General features: G+C 43.6%; 1 protein-coding gene and 1 long non-coding RNA gene across 2 annotated transcripts in view; both read right to left on the bottom strand.

The window, feature by feature from the left end:
- FBXL5 (F-box and leucine rich repeat protein 5) overlaps window positions 1-18,671 on the bottom strand; it is a 35,905-nt gene extending 17,234 nt beyond the window's left edge. The window contains exons 1-6 of the mRNA XM_026700005.2: window positions 18,538-18,671; window positions 15,166-15,381; window positions 14,479-14,574; window positions 11,657-11,846; window positions 11,269-11,451; window positions 64-189 (exon numbers count right to left, since the gene is read on the bottom strand). Of these exons, the coding sequence (XP_026555790.1) occupies window positions 64-189; window positions 11,269-11,451; window positions 11,657-11,846; window positions 14,479-14,574; window positions 15,166-15,381; window positions 18,538-18,621 (895 nt within the window). The 5' untranslated portion in view covers window positions 18,622-18,671. The remainder of the gene's footprint in view (window positions 1-63; window positions 190-11,268; window positions 11,452-11,656; window positions 11,847-14,478; window positions 14,575-15,165; window positions 15,382-18,537) is intronic.
- Window positions 18,672-18,892: 221 nt separating this feature from the next.
- On the bottom strand, window positions 18,893-19,326 carry LOC148125500 (uncharacterized). Its single transcript, XR_015744181.1, has 2 exons — window positions 19,245-19,326; window positions 18,893-19,040 (listed from the first exon to the last, which is right to left on the bottom strand). It is a non-coding gene; the product is annotated as an uncharacterized LOC148125500 (long non-coding RNA).
- Between the last annotated feature and the right edge of the window lie 450 nt (window positions 19,327-19,776).

The raw sequence follows: 19,776 nt of genomic DNA on the forward strand, positions 1-19,776 counted from the left end.
AGATTTAATGCTCAACGTTCAAATCTTTGGGACGGATAAAACCGAAGAAGGCAGACAGCTCACCAGATTCATCTATATCAGCATCTTCATCCCATTCCTGAAAAGCCTGACTTTCATCCTTCCTGTTTTTCACCCATTCTTCATCTGGCTCCGTATCAAGATCACCCGGTGGGCCATGGGACCAATTTCCTGATCAGTCAGTAAGAAATTGAATTCATTAAAGCAGCCTTGGCATTTTGTCCATAACCAAGTGCAGATCACAGGTGTGTAAAAGCATCACAGGAGAAAGGCTAAAAGGATGTTGCTTCCTTATCCTTATAGGTTTTAAAAGTAACACATACAAAATTGGAGTATTGCAATACCTTTCCAAATTACAAAATCTTTAGTGGCTGAATCCTTCAAATAATTCCCAGTTTGTTCTCAACTCTTAAGCTTCCAGAAACAGATAAAGAGCTTCGTGTCTATTAGAAAGCGTTAATACTTTTGGGTTTGTTGTTAGAATTGAAAAATAGGACAAAGGGGTGGGGGTGGTAAAAAAAAACAACCCTGAATAAATAAAGTAGCAAATAACTATCTACTTCGTTCAACAAAGATACATATCATTTCCATATAATTAAAAAGAGAATAGACCGGGTTTTAAAACTCCTAAATTTATAAATGCTGTATTTCAAAAGAAAGGGCAAGAGATTGCTTAACTTAAGGTCATTCAACCTATATTGGCGTATAATTTTCTACACGTATAATTGAAGATAAGGCAGTGATTGCAAATCCAAGTTTGACAATTATTAACTACAGTAATCTTCACACCGTGAAAACCTAAATATTGAGATCAAATCATCTTCTCCTCCTTCTTCTTCCTAGCCTTTGCCTCTCCACTGTAGGATGAAAGCCACTTCATCATGTTTCCAACCAATGTGGAACTTTCTTTTGCCAGTTAGGCCCTTGCTGATGGCATCAATCCCCCCCCCCCCGTTTTAGGTCTCTTCCTTGGACGCTTTTTTAATCAAGTGGGATCCATTCTATGACTGCCTTGGTCCACCTGCTATCAGTTCTTCTTGCTATGTGACCAGCCCACGTCCGTTTTCATTCTTTTACTCTCTTGATATTGCATGCTATATTGCTTGTTCCCTAATCCATGTGCAGGTCTTTATAACTTGTCTTGTAACGCCAAGCGTGTATCTTTCCATGCCTTTTTGTCCCACTCATAGCTTTTGTATCGATTGTGTGGTTAGTGTTCATGTTCCACCACAGCATACGTTAGAGCAGGCTGCACACACTGACTGGAAACTTTTCTCTTCAGGCCTAGGGGGAAACTGTCTTTGGAAATTAGGCTTAGCTTGCCAAATGCCTACCAACCACATTTAACACACTGTTCAATTTCCTTTGAAGAAGTATTTCACAAACTAGCCTGGGCAAAAGATGGAATAAAAATCAATGGTGCCTATTTAAATCACCTAAGGTTTGCAGGTGATGTTGTTCTCTTCTCACAAGACCAGAAGAGCTACGAAGACACATATAACTACACACACACACACACACACACACACACACACACACTCCTTTATATATTTTGTTCCACTATAATATCTACCATATATATTTATCATCATACTGTAATATTTCATATTCTTTATCTATCTTTACATCTGCTATTTAACCAATTATACCATGCATTTCAAATCAAATAGTATTTGGTTTCTTCTCTGTCTTTATTTCCATTGTCAGCCTGTCCATCTCGGCCCACTCTAATATTTTCTTTATCACACTTTCTTCCAATGGCATAATATCATTTTTCCAGTTTTGTGTATAAATGATTCTAGCCGCTGTTATTAAATGTAGCATGAGATATTGTATTTTTTGTCATATTTTCCTGTTATTAAACCTAGTAAGAATATCTCTGGTTTTAACTCTTATTTGTTGCTTAGTTATTTCCTCTATCCATTTTCTTATCCTTATCCAATATTTTTTTGCTACTGGACACATCCATCACATATGATAATATGGTCCTTGCTTTTGTTTACATTTCCAGCATTCGGGTGTCTTATTTGGAAACATTTTTGCTAATCTAATTGGGGGTAAGTGCCATCTGTAGAACATTTTATATAGGTTTTCTCTATATACTGTTAACAGATAATCAGAGTTGGAAGGGACCTTGTAGGTCATCTAGTCCAACCCCCTGCCCAAGCGGGAGACCCTGCACCATTTCTGACAAATGGCAGTCCAAGTCTCTTCTTGAAAGTCTCAAGTGATGACGCTCCCACAACTTCCGAGGGCAACTTCTCTTCCATGGGTTGATTGTTCTGTCAGAAAGTTTCTCCTTATTTCCAGGTTGAATCTCTCCTTGTTCAGTTTCCATCCATTATTACTAGTCTGGCCTACAGGCGTTTTAGAAAATAGCTTGACCCCCTTCCACCTCCCTGTGGCAGCCCCTCAAATATTGGAAGACCGCTATCGTGTCTCCCCTGGTCCTTCTCTTTACTAGACTAGCCAGGCCCAGTTCCTGTAACCGTTCTTCATATGTTTTAGTCTCCAGTCCCCTCATCATCCTGGTTGCTCTTCTCTGCACTTTTTCTAGAGTCTCAACCTCTTTTTTGTAATGTGGTGAACAAAATTGGATGCAGTACTCTAGGTGTGGTGTTACTAAGGCTTTATAGAGTGGTATTAGTACCTCCCTTGATCTTGATTGTATCCCTCTGTTACTACAACTTAGGATTGCATTGGCTTTTTGGGCTGCTGCTGCACATGGCTGGCTCCTATTTAGCTCCAAGATCCCTCTCACAGTTACTGCTATTGAGCCTGGTTTCACTATATGTGTCCTTTTGGTTTTTCTTTCCTAAGTGTAGGACTTTACTTTTCTCTACACTGAATTTCATTTTGTTAGATATGGCCCAGTGTTCTAGTCTGTCAAGATCCATCTGGATCTTCAGCCTATCTTCTTGGGTGTTGGCTATTCCTGCCATCTTAGTGTCATCTGCAAATTTGGTAAGTTCCCTTTCTATTCCCTCATCTAAGTCATTAATGAAGATATTGAAGAGTCCTGGGCCTAAGATGGAACCTTGTGGCACCCCACTGCTTACTTCCCTCCATGTAGACTTAGACCCATTAAGGACTATTCGTTGAGTACGGTTTGTCAGCCAGTTGCAAGTCCATCACTAGTTGTGCTGGTGCTATCTATTGCACTTTTTTCTAGCATACTAGGAAGTAGGTTGTGGTCTACTTTGTCGAATGCCTTGCTGAAATCTAAATACTGTATATTATGTCCACAGTATTTTGCTGGTCTACTAATTTAGTCACTTATGTTGAAGAATGAAATAACATTGGTTTGGCATGATCTGTTCTTAACAAAGCCGTGCTGACTGCTAGTTATTCCTTTACTTGTTTCTAGATGTTGGCAGATCTGTTTTTTATTATCTTTTCCAGTATCTTCCCAGGTATTGATGTTAGGCTGTTTGGTCTATAGTTTCCTGGGTCTGTTTTTTTTTTTCCTTTTTGAAGATGGGAACCACATCAGCTCTTTTCCAGTCCTCTGGTAGTTCCCCAGTGCTCCAGGATTTTTGAAAGATATGGTGCAGCGGTTCTGAGATGACCTCTGCCAGCTCCTTTAAAACTCTGGGATGTAATCCATCAGGCCCCGGTGATTTGTTTTCATCAAGATCAGACAGGTGTTCTCTTACTATTTTTTTGCTTATTTTAACTTTTATTTCTGGTCTGTCTTTTACGGTTATGTTTTTGCCAACTTTAGTTGTTGGCAGCAATTCAAAGGAGATAAAGGTGGGTGCTTATCTTGAGGGACTGTTTGGGACACATTACAGGCTGTAATTCCCAGTGTTGAAATAAAACAAGTGTGTGCTTAATTACAGCCTCAGGAATCCTTGGTCAGAGCACCCGTGTGCTCACCATCTCCTACGTGCACGCCTAGAGGGTGGGACCGAGGCGGCAGGGTGGTCTCTATGTGCATGGGTCAGATCTAAGGCACACCATGTTCCGGCCCAAATGACCACACCAAGTTGTATAGATAAGCACTGCATCCCCGTCTCCATGCCCCTCTCACCGGCCCTCTTTCACTGGGATCACCCCACCCCTGCGTGGGAAAGCCATTGCGGGTGGCAGCGCAGCCAATCTCTCCCCCTACCCTTGTCCCTTCCTGAGCACAGAAAAGATTAGGGACAGTATGAAAAGCATTTGCAAGCTGATGACACTTGGCAGCAGTAAAATCCCTTGCTTCAGTCTCAGTGTGAAGAGCGTTTGCAAGCCAATGAGACTTGGGGGCAGAGAAATCGCCTCGCTTGAAACCTCCCATCGGCTTATAAACGCTCTTCGCGCCAAGACTGCAACCGTGAGAAAGGCGTTTTCAAGCCGATGGGAGGCTTCAAGCAAGGCGATTTCATTGCCCCCAAATCTTGTCTTGCAAACGCTCTTCAGCCGGATCTGGTACAAGGATCAGTTCACAGAGAACAGAGGCCTAAACTACCGTAGTGCGAGATCAGTAGCACAAGATCTTGCGCTACTTGTTGTGATTCCGGCACCAGCTACAAGTTTTTTAAATGAAAGTTCCAGTGAGGAGGACTCAGCAAGTGATTGCAATGATGAGGAGGAGGCGAAGGTCACATTTGATTTGCAGGACCGGCCTGAACCTTCAACCTCCTCGGCTTCTCAATCAGGCTATCAGCCGGGAACGGCTGATAACGAGGAACAGATGGAGTCTTCTGGTGAAAGTAATAATTTAGATAATCGCTGGGTAGATGTCAGAAACAGGCGTCTCCTTACGAGAAACCAACGGGAGCACAGGAGGAGGGCAGATCAGTAATTAGACTAATTAGCTGCTGCTCTATAAAGGGAGAGGGATGACTCTGCACTCTTGTCGGGAACAAATTGTTTGAAAAGAGAACCGAAGACTTTGGATTTAAACCTGAAATATCTTGTTGGGACTTGGATTTATTTGGACTGTTAACTTGGACAATCTTGTCGAGGCTGGCCACAGGTGTGATTGGTGGAGACTTCTGGTTGCTGCCTTTGTTTGCGAGGACTGCTGCTTTCAGCCTTATCTGCTTACTTTTGAAGGTGGGACATAACATTTCACAGTTGTGATCGGTGGAGACTCCTGGTTGCTGCCTTTGTTTGCGAGGACTGCTGCTTTCAGCCTTATCTGTTTATTTTTGGAAGGTGGGACATAACATTATTGTTCCCGACCAGACAGACCATCTTTGCAACGATGGATGTAACTCAAATGCAACAAATGATCGAGCAGCAACAGTTACAGATTAATCAGTTACTTCAGAGCAACGTGTCCCTTCAGAATCAGGTAACTCAATTGTTAGCGTTTGTTACCAATTCTCAAACTGTTTCAGCTGCAGCTGGAGCCCCCCCTGCACCCCCTAAGAGGAAAAACCCGGTAGCTATGCCAGAAAAATTTTCTGGGCAAACACACATGTTTTCAACATTTGTGGGTCAGTGCCAACTGTATTTTTCTGTGAGACCTGAAGATTTTCCAACCGACCGGGCTAAAGTGGGGTTTATTATTAGCTTGTTAACCGGGCAGGCTGCCAAATGGGCTACTCCCTTATTAGTACAGGATAGCCCATTATTAGACAATTTCCAGGGGTTTCTTCAACAGATGAACGTAATGTTTGAGAACCCAATTAAATCACAAATTGTGGATAGAAAGTTGAAGGATATTACTCAGGGCAAACGTCCCTTACAGGAATACGTGGCAGAATTCCGCTTATTGTGTATGGACTCCAACTGGAATGAACCGGCTCATATGGCTGCATTCCAGGAAGGTCTGTCGGATGCCATCAAAGATGAGCTGGTCCATGCAGAGTGTGCTTCGACTTTGGACACACTAATTACTCAATGTTTACGTATTGAAGCTCGCTTACAACAACGTGGGTGTAAACGGACCGTTGCAGAACCATCTGTGTTTTCTCGTGCACGCATTCCACCTATGAGGGTTTACCAATCCAAGACCTCAGCAGAGGAGCCGATGGAGATAGGTGCACTCCGCCCTCGCTTAACGGTGCAAGAACGTTCGAGACGATTCAAGGAAAGCTTGTGCCTTTATTGCGGGGGTCCGGGACATTTTGTTAATTCTTGCACTCGGAAGGGGACTCGGGGACCTGTACCAGAAACCAGTGCTGGCCCATTGGGAAACGGGGTAGGCCCGACCTCGGAGAAACCTTAGGTCGGGCACAACTTCCAATCTCATCCCAAATTGCCGAAGTAGATTCTGGCCCTCCTCGACATTTGCTTTTGGACACTCGTATATTCTTGCAATCCCAGAAGGAGGGAATTCCTGCCATGGCACTGTTGGATTCGGGAGCTACGACAAGCTTTATGGACTATGCTTTTGTGAAACATTTCAAAATTCCTTTAGTGTCTGTGACTCCCCCCATGCAGGTGGAAACCGTAGATGGGCGTGAACTTAAGTCGGGACCTATTCGCTTTGCCACCCAACCATTGCGCATGCGTATTGGGGATCATGAGGAAGCGATAAGTTTTTATGTCACCTCGAATCTCCATCTTCCTTTGGTGCTCGGAGTATCCTGGTTGCGTTTACACGATCCGTTGGTGGCTTGGGCTCAGAATGCTGTTTCTTTTCCAAGCCTGCAATGTGTGGACCACCTGAGACATGTCTCCACAGATCAACATGTTGTCGCCTCTGCTGTCTTGATTCCTTCAGAGCTGTCGGATTTCTCCGATGTTTTCAGTGAACAGGAGGCAGACCAATTACCACCACATCGTGTTTACGATTGTCCTGTGGATTTGATACCGGGTGCTCCATTGCCAAAGGGGAGGTTGTATTCGCTGTCCGAGCCCGAATTAGTTGCACTTCGAGAGTTTTTAGATAAAAATCTAGCTCGGGGATTTATTCGACCTTCATCGTCCCCTCTTTCGGCACCTGTTCTCTTTGTCAAGAAGAAGTCGGGAGAACTTCGTCTCTGTTGTGACTATAGACGCTTGAACTCTATCACCGTGAGAAATAGCTATCCTTTACCGCTCATTCCCGAATTGATGGAGCGGTTACGGGAAGCTACTATTTTCACGAAACTTGACTTACGTGGAGCTTACAATCTGGTTCGGATGCGTCAGGGAGACGAGTGGAAGACGGCTTTTGGCACTCGTTATGGTCATTTCGAGTACACCGTCATGCCATTTGGTTTGACCAACGCTCCTGCTGTATTTCAACATTTGATGAATGATATCTTTCGAGACATGCTGGATAAGTTTGTTGTCATATATTTGGACGACATTTTGATTTATTCAAGATCCAGAGAGCAACATCTTCAGCAGGTTCGTCAAGTGCTTCAACGTCTTCGGGAGCATAAACTTTATGCTAAATTGGAAAAGTGTTGCTTTTTTCAGTCGTCAATAGAATTCTTGGGACACATCATTTCTCCCGTGGGCATTGCTATGGACCCCAAAAAGGTTGAGGCGTTGTGTAGTTGGGAAGCTCCTCGTCGGGTCAAAGATGTACAACGACTTTTGGGATTCGCAAACTATTATCGGACTTTTATTCCAGGTTTTGCGAAAATAATGGATCCCATAACTCAGCTTCTTCGTAAGAAGGTTCCATTTGTGTGGGGGCCTCCTCAACAACAGGCTTTTGACACTTTGAAAAAAGCATTCGTAACCGAGCCGATATTGAAACATCCTGATCCGGATCGTCCATTTGTAGTCGAGACAGATGCTTCTAATGTCGCTATCGGAGCAGTGCTGTTACAAGCTTCGGAGGATGGCGCACTTCTGTTTCCCTGCGCATATTATTCTAGGAAGCTTACAGCTTCGGAGCGCAACTATACCATCTGGGAAAAGGAGTTGTTAGCCATTAAGGCTGCTTTTGAGACCTGGAGACATCATTTGGAGGGGGCTCGGCATAAGGTGGAGGTTCGGACGGATCATCGAAATCTGGAGCATTTGACCACGGCTAGAAAATTGAATCAACGGCAGATTCGTTGGTCGTTATTTTTTGCCAGATTCAATTTCTCTGTTACTTACGTTCCAAGTGGACAGAACCGGAGGGCGGATGCGTTATCTTGGAAACCAGAGTATACTTGTGCCGAAGATCCTCTTCCTTTACGGACGGTGTTACCACCAGAATCTCTAGCCGTACTACAGGAACCGGTAGATTTGCGGGCCCGACTACGAGAGGCGCAACATTTGGATGCGTGGACGCAACAGAGACGGGGGGATGTTGGCTCTAATTCTCCATGGTCTTTTGAAGACGATCTGCTTCGACATCGGGGTTTAATATATGTACCTACCAGACCGTTGAGGACCCTTATCATGACTCAATGTCATGATAACCCTGCTGCTGGTCATTTTGGCTTTCACAAAACCTTGCATTTAGTCACTCGGACTTTCTGGTGGCCTCGAGTTCGTCATGATGTGTCCTCTTACGTCGCTTCTTGCGTGCAATGTAGGCAAGCGAAAGCGGCGTCAGGCGCACCCCCTGGACTTTTGCAACCCTTGCCGACTCCAAGTAGGCCATGGGGAGCGATATCCATGGACTTTCTGACACATTTACCATCTTCGTCGGGGTTCACAACAGTGCTTGTGGTAGTGGATATGCTAACTAAAATGGCCCATTTCATTCCTTGTCGGAAATTGCCATCGTCCCGCACTACGGCTCAGTTATTTTTGCAGCATATCTTTCGTTTACATGGACTACCGGATAGAGTGGTTTCTGATCGTGGGGTCCAGTTTACAGCACAATTTTGGAAACAGTTAATGGCGGCTTTGCAAGTGAAAGTATGTTTAGCGTCAGCGCACCATCCAGAAACTGATGGCGGGACAGAGAAGGTGATTGGGATTCTTACTCAATATTTGAGATGTTTTGTAAATGTGCGACAAAACGATTGGGCGAAATATCTCCCATTAGCAGAATTCGCGTTTAACAACTCGCAGCACACCTCCACTCGTGTCACACCATTTTTTGCAAATATGGGTTATCATCCGCGCTTCTTCCCATTAACTATGACGGATTCCCCGGTTCCTGAGACCCGAGAGTTTTTGGAAGAATTACACGCAGTTCGCCGTCTACTGATGCAACAATTGAACAAGGCAAAAGAAGATTATAAGCGGTTTGCGGATCGGTCCCGTCGGGCAACACCGCCGTTAGCTGTGGGTGATAAAGTGTGGCTCTCTACAAAACATCTGAAGGTCGATCGCCCTATTAGGAAACTTGATCATCGGTTTATTGGTCCGTTCCCGATTGAGGCAGTTATTAACCCTGTGGCATACCGCCTCACTTTGCCGCGTTCTATGCGTATTCACCCCGTCTTTCATCGATCTCTCTTGGTTCCCGATTCTTCTGATTGTCGTCTACGTGACTCTGCTGAAACGATTCCGTCATCATCGCTCCCTGAGACGGCTGCTGTTGACGATACGGTGGTCAGCGTCCTTGATTCCCGTTGGCTCAAGGGTCGATTCCAGTATTTGGTCGGGAGGAGAGTAGATGATTCGGAGATTTGTTCCTGGATGGATGCATCTACGTTTCATGCTCCGGATCTGCTTCGAGACTTTCATGCACGCTTCCCTTCGAAGCCGCATCCAGATCGTCAGACCCGGGGGAAGGGCCCTGCGGTGAGGGATAGTGTTGTGATTCCGGCACCAGCTACAAGTTTTTTAAATGAAAGTTCCAGTGAGGAGGACTCAGCAAGTGATTGCAATGATGAGGAGGAGGCGAAGGTCACATTTGATTTGCAGGACCGGCCTGAACCTTCAACCTCCTCGGCTTCTCAATCAGGCTATCAGCCGGGAACGGCTGATAACGAGGAACAGATGGAGTCTTCTGGTGAAAGTAATAATTTAGATAATCGCTGGGTAGATGTCAGAAACAGGCGTCTCCTTACGAGAAACCAACGGGAGCACAGGAGGAGGGCAGATCAGTAATTAGACTAATTAGCTGCTGCTCTATAAAGGGAGAGGGATGACTCTGCACTCTTGTCGGGAACAAATTGTTTGAAAAGAGAACCGAAGACTTTGGATTTAAACCTGAAATATCTTGTTGGGACTTGGATTTATTTGGACTGTTAACTTGGACAATCTTGTCGAGGCTGGCCACAGGTGTGATTGGTGGAGACTTCTGGTTGCTGCCTTTGTTTGCGAGGACTGCTGCTTTCAGCCTTATCTGCTTACTTTTGAAGGTGGGACATAACATTTCACAGTTGTGATCGGTGGAGACTCCTGGTTGCTGCCTTTGTTTGCGAGGACTGCTGCTTTCAGCCTTATCTGTTTATTTTTGGAAGGTGGGACATAACACTACTGCTCTCTTGTGATCTTGCACTACAGTACTGCATGAATTACAGGGCATCGGTGCTCGTGCACTGCTGAGGGTGCCTGGGTATCAAACAGAACTACATAACTGCAACAGGGAAAGAAGGTGAAAATGGGATGCTGCCGTGGGAAGTGGGCAGGCAGCAGTGGGCAGGGGCTTCCCTTTTTGACCTCTCCTCACCACGCCAACCTAAAACTGAACGGGGCGTTCAGCTGTCATCCCCCGCCAGTGCCCCAGCACTGTTTGACCCTCCCCCCAGGCACCTTCTGCAGTTGCACACAAGCACCGATGCTCAGCTCCCCCCCGCCCCAGGCTTTGGCACTGACCCTGGGTCACCCCTCCCACCCTTACCTGGTCTATCACAGGTGCCCCTCAGTGTGAGCAGGCTAGGTCCAGTTGGCCACACTCACCTAGTCCTGTGACCACCCGGCCGTGCTCATTGGCCCTTTGCTGATCCGTCCCTCAATGAAATTGAATTTGACACCCCCTGATTTAGATGAACTGGATAAAATTAAATGAGATCCACAAAGGAAATCCAGTCCTCAATTAACTGCAGTTGATACTGGAACTGCAGCTATGCAACATGGTCATTCGGTGCATCATGTGACCATGCATGATTTACTTCTGCTGTAGCCAAATGGCTTGTGACTTCCTGTTGGCTTATCTATTGGCTTTGCTTGTCAGAAGCCAGCTGTGGTGGTTGTAAATGCAATCCTGTGACTGTAGGATGCTGCAACCCTCAGAAAAGCATGCTGATGGCCAAGCACTCAAATCACAATCACAGGATTGGGCATAGACAGTGATAACTGCAGCCTCAAGGTAAATAAGTATATATCTACTTTTATCAGCACTGCTGTATATTTGAGCGGTGACTGAACTAGGTATTATGCTTAGTCACATATTTTTTTTTAAATCAAGTTTAAAATAACTACACATTACTAGGAATGGTAATTAGGGATGCTTAAAAAAGGGTTGAGAGTACAGCCTCTTACCTCTAGCCCAGTGCACAGGATAAAGGTGTTTCCAGAGAAATCCTGTTTTTGCTAACTGTGACCATTTGCTGCTGACTTGACTACATCGGCATAATTCTTGAGGGCTAAGATAGGTAAAAATAGTGAGCATCACCTCTGAAGGCAGATGAACAATGCTGGTGGCTTGTTCTGGTTCTTCAGTTTCTGAAAAACAGAAGACACTCTACAGGCACTTGACAAGGTGATCAATCTTAGCAGAATTCAGCTCTAAAGAGACACTTCTAGAACTGGGGCAAAGACAATGTGGTTGATGGGTGGGGGAGTTGTTGTTTTTTTTTAAAAAAAGGTTATTTTTGGAATTATGCACCCAGCTACTCATTCACAGCTAACTTTCAATTTAAGGGCTTACCATGATCTGCTTTTTCATCCACAGAATATTTGAAAGCTTTCTGGAGTTCTTCTGCTTGATTCCACAGGCTAATCCCTCTACGGATTTCTGCTGCAGTCTCCTTCTGTGAGCAGTGCTGTGCAATTACTTTCTTTTTTATGTCCTTCAGTTCTTCATAGGTAAAATATTCCATCAACATTGGCTGGAAAACCTAAGGGATAACTAGGATCACTAGCTGAACATCAATTCTAACTTGCATTATATACTACATTTTTTCTTATATTTGGAAAGTTATGGGCTTTTGGTGAATTATAAACAAATATTATTTACATTAAAAAATGTAAATTAAAAAATATGAATTCTAGAATCATGCTTGCTCTACAAGATCCGAATCTAATGATCAAAGATGACTTCAAAGGAAAAACACATTTGACAGATAACAAACATGGAAAAGTGGAAAAACTATACATATCAACATGAATGGTATCAAAATAGAAAAAAATGTTTATTCAAAACAATTTACCATGACAATTCAGCACATTTTCATGTAGAAATAACAGGCCTGGAGCTGCCAGCTGCCTCGGTTGGGTCGGGGAGTGCGTGATTCCCCAGCTCCAGCCTTGCCCCGGAACCGCCGCCTGCTCGCCACTGGCTCTCCCTTAAGCACGATGTGTCAGCCATTTTCCCCTCCTCCTTCAGAGGCCCTGGCACTTAATCTCCTCGCTTCCTCTCCTCTTTTGTTGTCTGTGGCCGCGACTTTCTCTTCCTTCCATGGCTGGCTTCCAGGGAAGGCAAGCCAGGGCTGAGAGCCGCTGGGCTCCCCATCAGCCCGCATCTCGCCCTCCCCCCCTTGTCGCGAGATGCCTGCAACCGCTGCCTCTTTTTCGGTGTGAGATACCTCCCAGCTGATGCCTCTTTGCCAGCCAAAACTGAGCCGGCTGGCAGGAGGCTTCTTGCACCGAAAACTACCAGCCTCTGCTTTTCGAACACGCCAAAAAAGAGCTTCAATCCCACCACCATCGCTGCCCGGTTCTTCGCACTGGCCATGCATGCGCACCCCATTGCCAGCTGCACCGGAGGGACTTACCTGGGCAAGTACCTCCACTCTGGCACAGCAGGCAATGGGGTCCACCTTGGTGCAAAGAATAGGGTGGCAAGTCTCGGCTGCTGCTCCTTTGCCGGATGGAACTGAGCTGGTAGCCCAGCTCCTAGCAGGTTCCGACCAGCAAAGAAGTAGCAAAAAAAACATAACAGCTGTAGGCTTCTTGCAGCGAAAATTACTGCCCTCCAGCTTTGCTCCGCTTCTCCAACGTGCCGCCGTGGCCGCGTTCTAGCCGCCGGCCACGCAGGTCCACCCCATTGCCTGCTGCACTGCTTCGCTCAGACTTGCTTGGGCAAGTCCCTCCAATGCAGCGGCCTCAATGGGGTGGATCTGCATGGCCAGAGCCTAGAACGCGGCGGCATGGGCGTGGGAGAAGCGGAGTAAAGCCGGAGGTCAGTAATTTTCACTGCAAGAAGCCTACAGCCGCTGGGTCTTTTTTTCAGTGCAGCTGGAGTCCAGACGCATGGAAAAAACATGTAGACAAGGGCAAGATGTAGGCTGGCAGGGAGCCCAGTGACAATGGTTCAGCCCTGGCTTGCCTTCTCTGGCAGCCAGCCGCGGGAGGAAGGCAAAGTCACATCTGTGGGATGACAAAAGAGGCGGTCATGGGAGAGGAAATGAGGAGAGTAAGGGCCAGGGCGGGAAACGGGGTGATACTTGTGACTGGTGAAGGGTGAGCGGGCGGCATGCAGGATTAGGCCAGGCCTTTGACAGATTAGGCCAGGCCTGCCTGGGCAGAAAATAGGAAGATAGGTAGAAATTCATTTTTTTCCCTACTGGGTTATGTGGGCGTGGCTTGGTGAGGATATGTGACTGAATGGGCGTAGGCGCAAGTGACATCAAGTTGGATATACCCACTCAGTCACATGACCCTTCCCCACCAAGCCATGCCTACAGAACCAGTAGGGGAAAAAAATTGAATACCACCATCGATCCAGAGTAAGATGGGGAAAAGAGAAAGAAATAGATGTGAATTATTATTTTTTTGCTTAGCTAGTATAAATTCCAGCTTTGGACTGCAATACTGTTTACAATTTAACCTTTATTATTAGTACATTTTTAAACCTTGCCAGAATAAAAGAAACAAACATCTGAACATCTGGTTTTACAGAATTTCCCTTTGTAATATGCGTTCTTGACAACTCTGAAATATATTTTGAATCTAATTTTTATATGAAAAGACATTTAGCCATATCAGGTATAAAATTAAATTAGCATTGAAGATCAACAAAAAGAATGATCTTTTATTTAAAAAAAATAAAAAGTTGATTTGGGTATGCTTCAGATTAATAGTTCACAAATTTGTGGAAGCTCTTGTGCTCTCATTTACAAGGAGAACAAGGCACTTGCTTATGTACACAAATAGTTGAAGTTCTCTCTGTCACTGTGAAGATTTTCCTAATTCAAATGACCAACCCAACGACCAAGGGAGATGGTTTCAAATGTCACAGAAGAGGCTGAGAAGAAACACAAGGCGCCTGAAACATTTCACACTATGAAACCCTACGGGCTGAGGACGGAGCTTGGGGGATGGGTTTTCTGAAACTCCAGGATTTTTTCCAGCTTCGCTGTTTAGTGAGTACATTCGAAGAAAGGGCAGAAATCACGAAGAAGCATTTTCTTTTAACATATAAATGGCAAAATCTTTCTTTTTATAAAAATGATGCATACCATTCACTCCAAACGTTAAAAATAAAGGAAACATTTCTCAAAACATTTAATCATTCCTCAAACTACTCACCTCCTCTTCCTCTTTCATGTGAGGAAGGAAATCTCTGGTAAATGCTTCCAATCGTTCCTTTAGTTGTTTTGCATAGTTGAGCTGCTCATATTCATTCTGAAAATTAGTTTTCAAATTTATCATAGAACTTTATGTGCCACTTAAGTTATAAATGTTTGATCTACTTATTAAATCAATAATACATTACATTTAAAGTATTAGATCATAAACTTTTAAAGACAAAAATAAAGAAATATGGGGAGTTGGCTTTCAAATATTTAGTAATACAAGTTACTCCATGGCTTTTTCAATTCCAATTTTAATCTATCAACTATACAAAATAGGGATTACAATGGGAATAAGCACTGTGACATTTGCTTCTTTAAAGATATATTTGCTGTCAAAGTGAAAACCACTTCTAAGCAAAAGGGGTATTTTTTTACACATTTCTTGTGGCTTAACTAAATGAGAAATCAAATGAAAATTTTAAAATAAAATTTTTGGATAAGTTATATGTTAAACACATTTTTTCTTCTAAGTATATTACAGCACCAAACAAACACCATGCTTCCTTCACAAAATTGTATCTATCAATGAAAATGATAGTCTCCGTTTGTATAATCATTTACATGCAATATTGATACTGCTTTCTTAGAACTATTTTTCAATCAATTGATTTTACCCATGCCAAAAATCAAGCAAACTCACCTTTACATTTTTCAAGCCTTTTTCAAAGAGGCTAAGCATCTCTGATAACTTATTGTCTGAATGTACGTTATATACAGTTTGGCTACGTTGCTGAAGTAAACCAATAATGTATTCATTTTCAATCTGTTCGTGCATTTTAAACTCTTTAAATGTAGCATATAATGATTGGAGGAGAGCTCGGAAATCATTGTTGTTAGAGAAATTTGTCTTAGAAAGCTGAAAAAAAACAGAGGGTTGCACATTAGACATTTGCTTTCCTTGAATTAATTTTTAAGAAACTAATCCTAAGAAGGTATTAGCCTTCCTAACCAAATTTGAACTTCTGTAGTTTTATCCAGCTCTGCTTAAAATTTAAGAATTCTGAAAGCTCAGGACGTTTGCAGTTAGATTAGATTTGTATTTCTTCACTTTGATCAGGTTTTCCTCATTATAAATTTATTAGAAAGATTATTTTTGAGGCATATATACTGCTGACCCCAGACCCATGCCTATGATCAAGGTTCTCTGCATACATAGTACAAGACAATCATGAGCAAACTACAGAGAGGTGTTTTTAGTGAGCTAGCTTCTTTTTTCTGGGTGGACAGGTCTAGAACAGCACTGTGCCTGACCATATCCCAGGATATGAGTCAGCAGAAAACCAGAGCAGTTTACTGGATCCAGAAATATAGTGACTTGAATGGAAATCCTGACCTCTTTTCCAGGAATGGAGAAGAGGACAAGACTTAAATATTAATGTCTCTCTAGCCATGCATCCTCCAAGCGATACCGGACAGCCTCCTTTTGCTTTGTCAAGGAGCCAGAACGCAATAAAGGGGCAGAGAAACTCTTCCTTGAATCAAAGGCACAAACAAGCAATTCGGATAATTTTCTTTCCTGAGGCATATTATTTAGGGTTTGGTTTCTTTTTCTTTTTTAATCTTGCTCTTTCAACCAAAAGAAGCTAACTAGTCATTCCCTTCTCTTTCTCACCGTACCTAAATCCCCCCCCCTAAAAATTAAGTGATACAATATTTTCCACCGCATTTCTAACTTTAAGCATACTTTAGTATTGTCACAGTAAACTAACTTAAGTTTCAATGACTCTTTCAAAGGATCTAATATCTGGGATTTACTTTGTGCCTTTCACAATTTTCTTTTAAAATACAAATCAATATATGTGGAATATCAGATTAAAATGTAGACTCACACCTTCTCTAAATAAGTAAATAAATAAGTGCTATCACTTATATATAAAGGCAGATGTAAACTCCTAACACCTTGCTAATATGTCAAAATACATTATAACTGAATATTATCTGCTCAACTAGGTAAACCTGTAAATGCAAAAAAATAATAATAATCCTTTACCACCTTGAAGAAAAACAAACTCTTAGAATATAACTTTTCTCAGACTACAGTCTACTTCGTTAAGATAAACTCGACTATGGTATAAATATGTCTTTCTCCAGTTACATTATTTCCAACTGCAGAGGGGTTGTATAGAAGACAGTGCTTTGGTATGTTTTTTTTCCATTTAAACCTGGAACTCCTTTTTAGATCAAGAACTAATTCCTTAATTTTTCCAATTTGTATATCTGTCTAAATGTCTAATTTCTAGCTTTGCAAATCGATTGTGACAATAATCAAGGGATCATGTTTCATGTGCTACGTATTAATTACAGCCACGGATTTCAGAGGATTGCTCTAGTTCTGTTCTTCCAACTCCTGCATTCAGAATGTCAGTCTTGAAAAAAGATTAAAACGCTCAAGGTCATTACTACTTGTGACAGAGAGAGAGATCAGGAGAGAAAATCCATGCTTGACTCCTATTCACATTCAGTTGAAGCATTCTGTTTTGATCTAATACTTGTGCCAAGCGTCAGTTCAATTACACAGATTTTTTTCCCCAACCGTCCAATTTTCTGCCATCCTGGCTTGTCTTTCAGACTCCTGAAACTTTTGTTAGCTTAGAAATTTATGGTTGGGAACAGCAAATACAAATGACTAATGTGTATGGCAGCAGCACACGATCTCAAATGACTAGTTCTCATGTCCATGCCTTTTTAAAACAAATATTTGGAAAAAAAAACATAATATAAAAAAGTAGCAGTTACCACCAGATTGATTCAACCAAATAGATTCCTAGTCTACATATTATTAGGTTTATGAATATGATGGTTGCTGTTTTATTGTAATGAATATTGTGTTATCCCACAGACAGGGCTTAGAACCGGTTTTGACTGCAGCTGGTGCTAAGGCCAGGTCTGTATGATAAAATAATGCATTAATGTATCTTTATCTCAGATCTCAGCAACAAGAAGATTCTGAAGATATAGAAATTTAGGGAAAAGAAATATAATAGAATAGAAGTAAAGGGAGAAATAGTGAGAAGTTGGAAAAAGAGCAATAAGATACGAAGTTGAATACATAAGATGAATATGCATATCAAATTGTGTTTGTATGGAAACGTGATAGTCTGGAGTTATGCTGTACTCAAATAAGACGTTTTATTTGTTTTGTTAAAACTCAGTAAGCAGTTTTTAGAAAAGATGTTTTATGTTCTTATGCTTTATGTTTTGTTTGTTTGTGTATTGTCTTTGAAAACTAATAAAATTTGGTTGTTGTCTTTTTTTTAAAAAAAGAAGATTCCGAAGTCTGGTGAAAAATATGGCAATGCCAACCATTTCGAAAGAGAAGAAGCCTCTCTCTCAGCCCCCGGAGGTTTCCAAGGCTGTCAAGTGAGGGAGGCAACCTCCTCTCCGGACGCCTCGGGCTCGGGCTCCAGTCTACCTCCCCGGGCAGCTGTAAGCTTCGGCCCTTCCGCGGCTGAAATGACTTCCTTAATCGTAGCAGACTGACGACTCCTCTAGTAGGTCGACTCAGCCTCCCCGCCTTCTGAGGTGGGTAAAAGGAGGACCCCGTAAACCGCTCAGAGGCTGCCGTGAAGCGCTTATGGAAGCGGCAGGTCGGTCTACGTGCTACTGCTACTCCCCAGAATCGTCCAGCCCGGGAGGTGGAAGTTCCCATTTCCCAGTTGCTGGAGTTGAGAAACCGTGATAAACAAAGAGATGGGCGAGGGGGAACCCAGAGACCTTGGACCAGTTATTCCCCCCCACCCCAAGAAAATAGATTCCTGGATTTTTTTTTTTTTTAAATCAACATCTCTATAAAAACAGAAAAGCAAGTCGGGGGGGGGGGGCGGGGGGAAGAAACTACGTCGCGCGCAAGACATCAATCCAAGTGCGCAACCGCATAGTTCTCCCCCTTTTGTGCGCAGGCGCACTACCTCCATTCCGCCGGCTGAGGCCGAGACGCGGGGGTGTGTCGCGGTGCCTGAAGTAAGGCTAAGGCGGCGGCGGCTCCCACGACGCCTCTCAGCCCCTTCCCTACCTTGTCACAGTAGAGCCCGACGAGCTGCTTCATCCGCCAGTGCGGGGCGGTGAAAACATCCACCTCCTCCGGAAAGGGAGCCATCTTCTCTCCCCCATAGAGAGCGACGTTCGCTCCCTCAGCCGCGATCCAGCAAGAAGCATTAGGTGGCCTGCTCTGCGCACGCGCCCCTGGCGGAGGCGGCGCGAGCGCCGATCCCACCCACCGCTCTCCCCGTCACGTGGAGGGAGGGGCTCGCCGTTTACCTAAGAGAGGGATTTCCGGGCCGAGAAGCGGCCATTTGCAGGCGTCTTGTAGAACTAGGAAGCGGGTGTCTCGTATCGCGTAACATCCTAATAAATACGTTTCTTCAGCCAGGTGGCCAGTTTAGAGGAGACTTAACATGGCCTTCTGGCAGACATGAAGCCTCCATTATGAATGGCCAGTTATGCAATTTGCAGAATGGCTGCTTTAAGGGGGCTGTCCCGTGTCGCGCATGGAGCTGTGTTTTTCAACCTTGGAAACTATTGTGTAGGCCAGGGGTGTCCAACCTTGGCAACTTTAAGACTTGTGGACTTCAACCCCCAGAATTCCTCAGCCAGCTTTGCTGGGAGTTGAAGTCCACAAGTCTTAAAGTTGGCTGAGGAATTCTGGGAGTTGAAGTCCACAAGTCTGAGGAATTCTGGGAGTTGAAGTCCACAAGTCTTAAAGTTGCCAAGGTTGGACACCCCTGGTGTCGACTTTCAACTCCCAATGATTTTCTTCCGTTTTTAAAACCTCCATTTAATTTTTTTCTAATCTGCATGTTGGGTATAATAAGGTAATTGATAGCTATTGGACAGACCCAATTCTTAATATACTGTTAAGGTAATAAATAAAGGAAAGAAATAAAAAATATTAGAGAGAGAGTGTAACTCTATAAGCGTGCCTTATGATGTTAGGCAGTTGTTTTCCTATGTATATGTAAGTACTTACCTCTATAGGCGTTTCTTAGCTTGCTGTTGTGGAAAATATTTCTCTAACCTTTGTGTTGTAAAACTAGCCTGCAATTAGTTACATCTCTCTCATAGGAAGACACATGATTATTCCATCTAAATCAATCCGAGTGGAACCTACTCCCTGGGAAAGTAACTCCCTACATCTGGAGCAATGTACACCTTTTGAAGTATGCTGTTAATAGCCCTCTTAAATGGTCAGTTGTGATCGATTAACAGACAATAGGAGAAAGGATACTGAAAGATAAACAAGTGCCAGGAGGAC

Source organism: Pseudonaja textilis, chromosome 6 (genome assembly GCF_049901715.1).
Source record: "Pseudonaja textilis isolate UNSWEBS1 chromosome 6, rPseTex1.2, whole genome shotgun sequence".
NCBI lineage: Eukaryota > Metazoa > Chordata > Lepidosauria > Squamata > Elapidae > Pseudonaja > Pseudonaja textilis.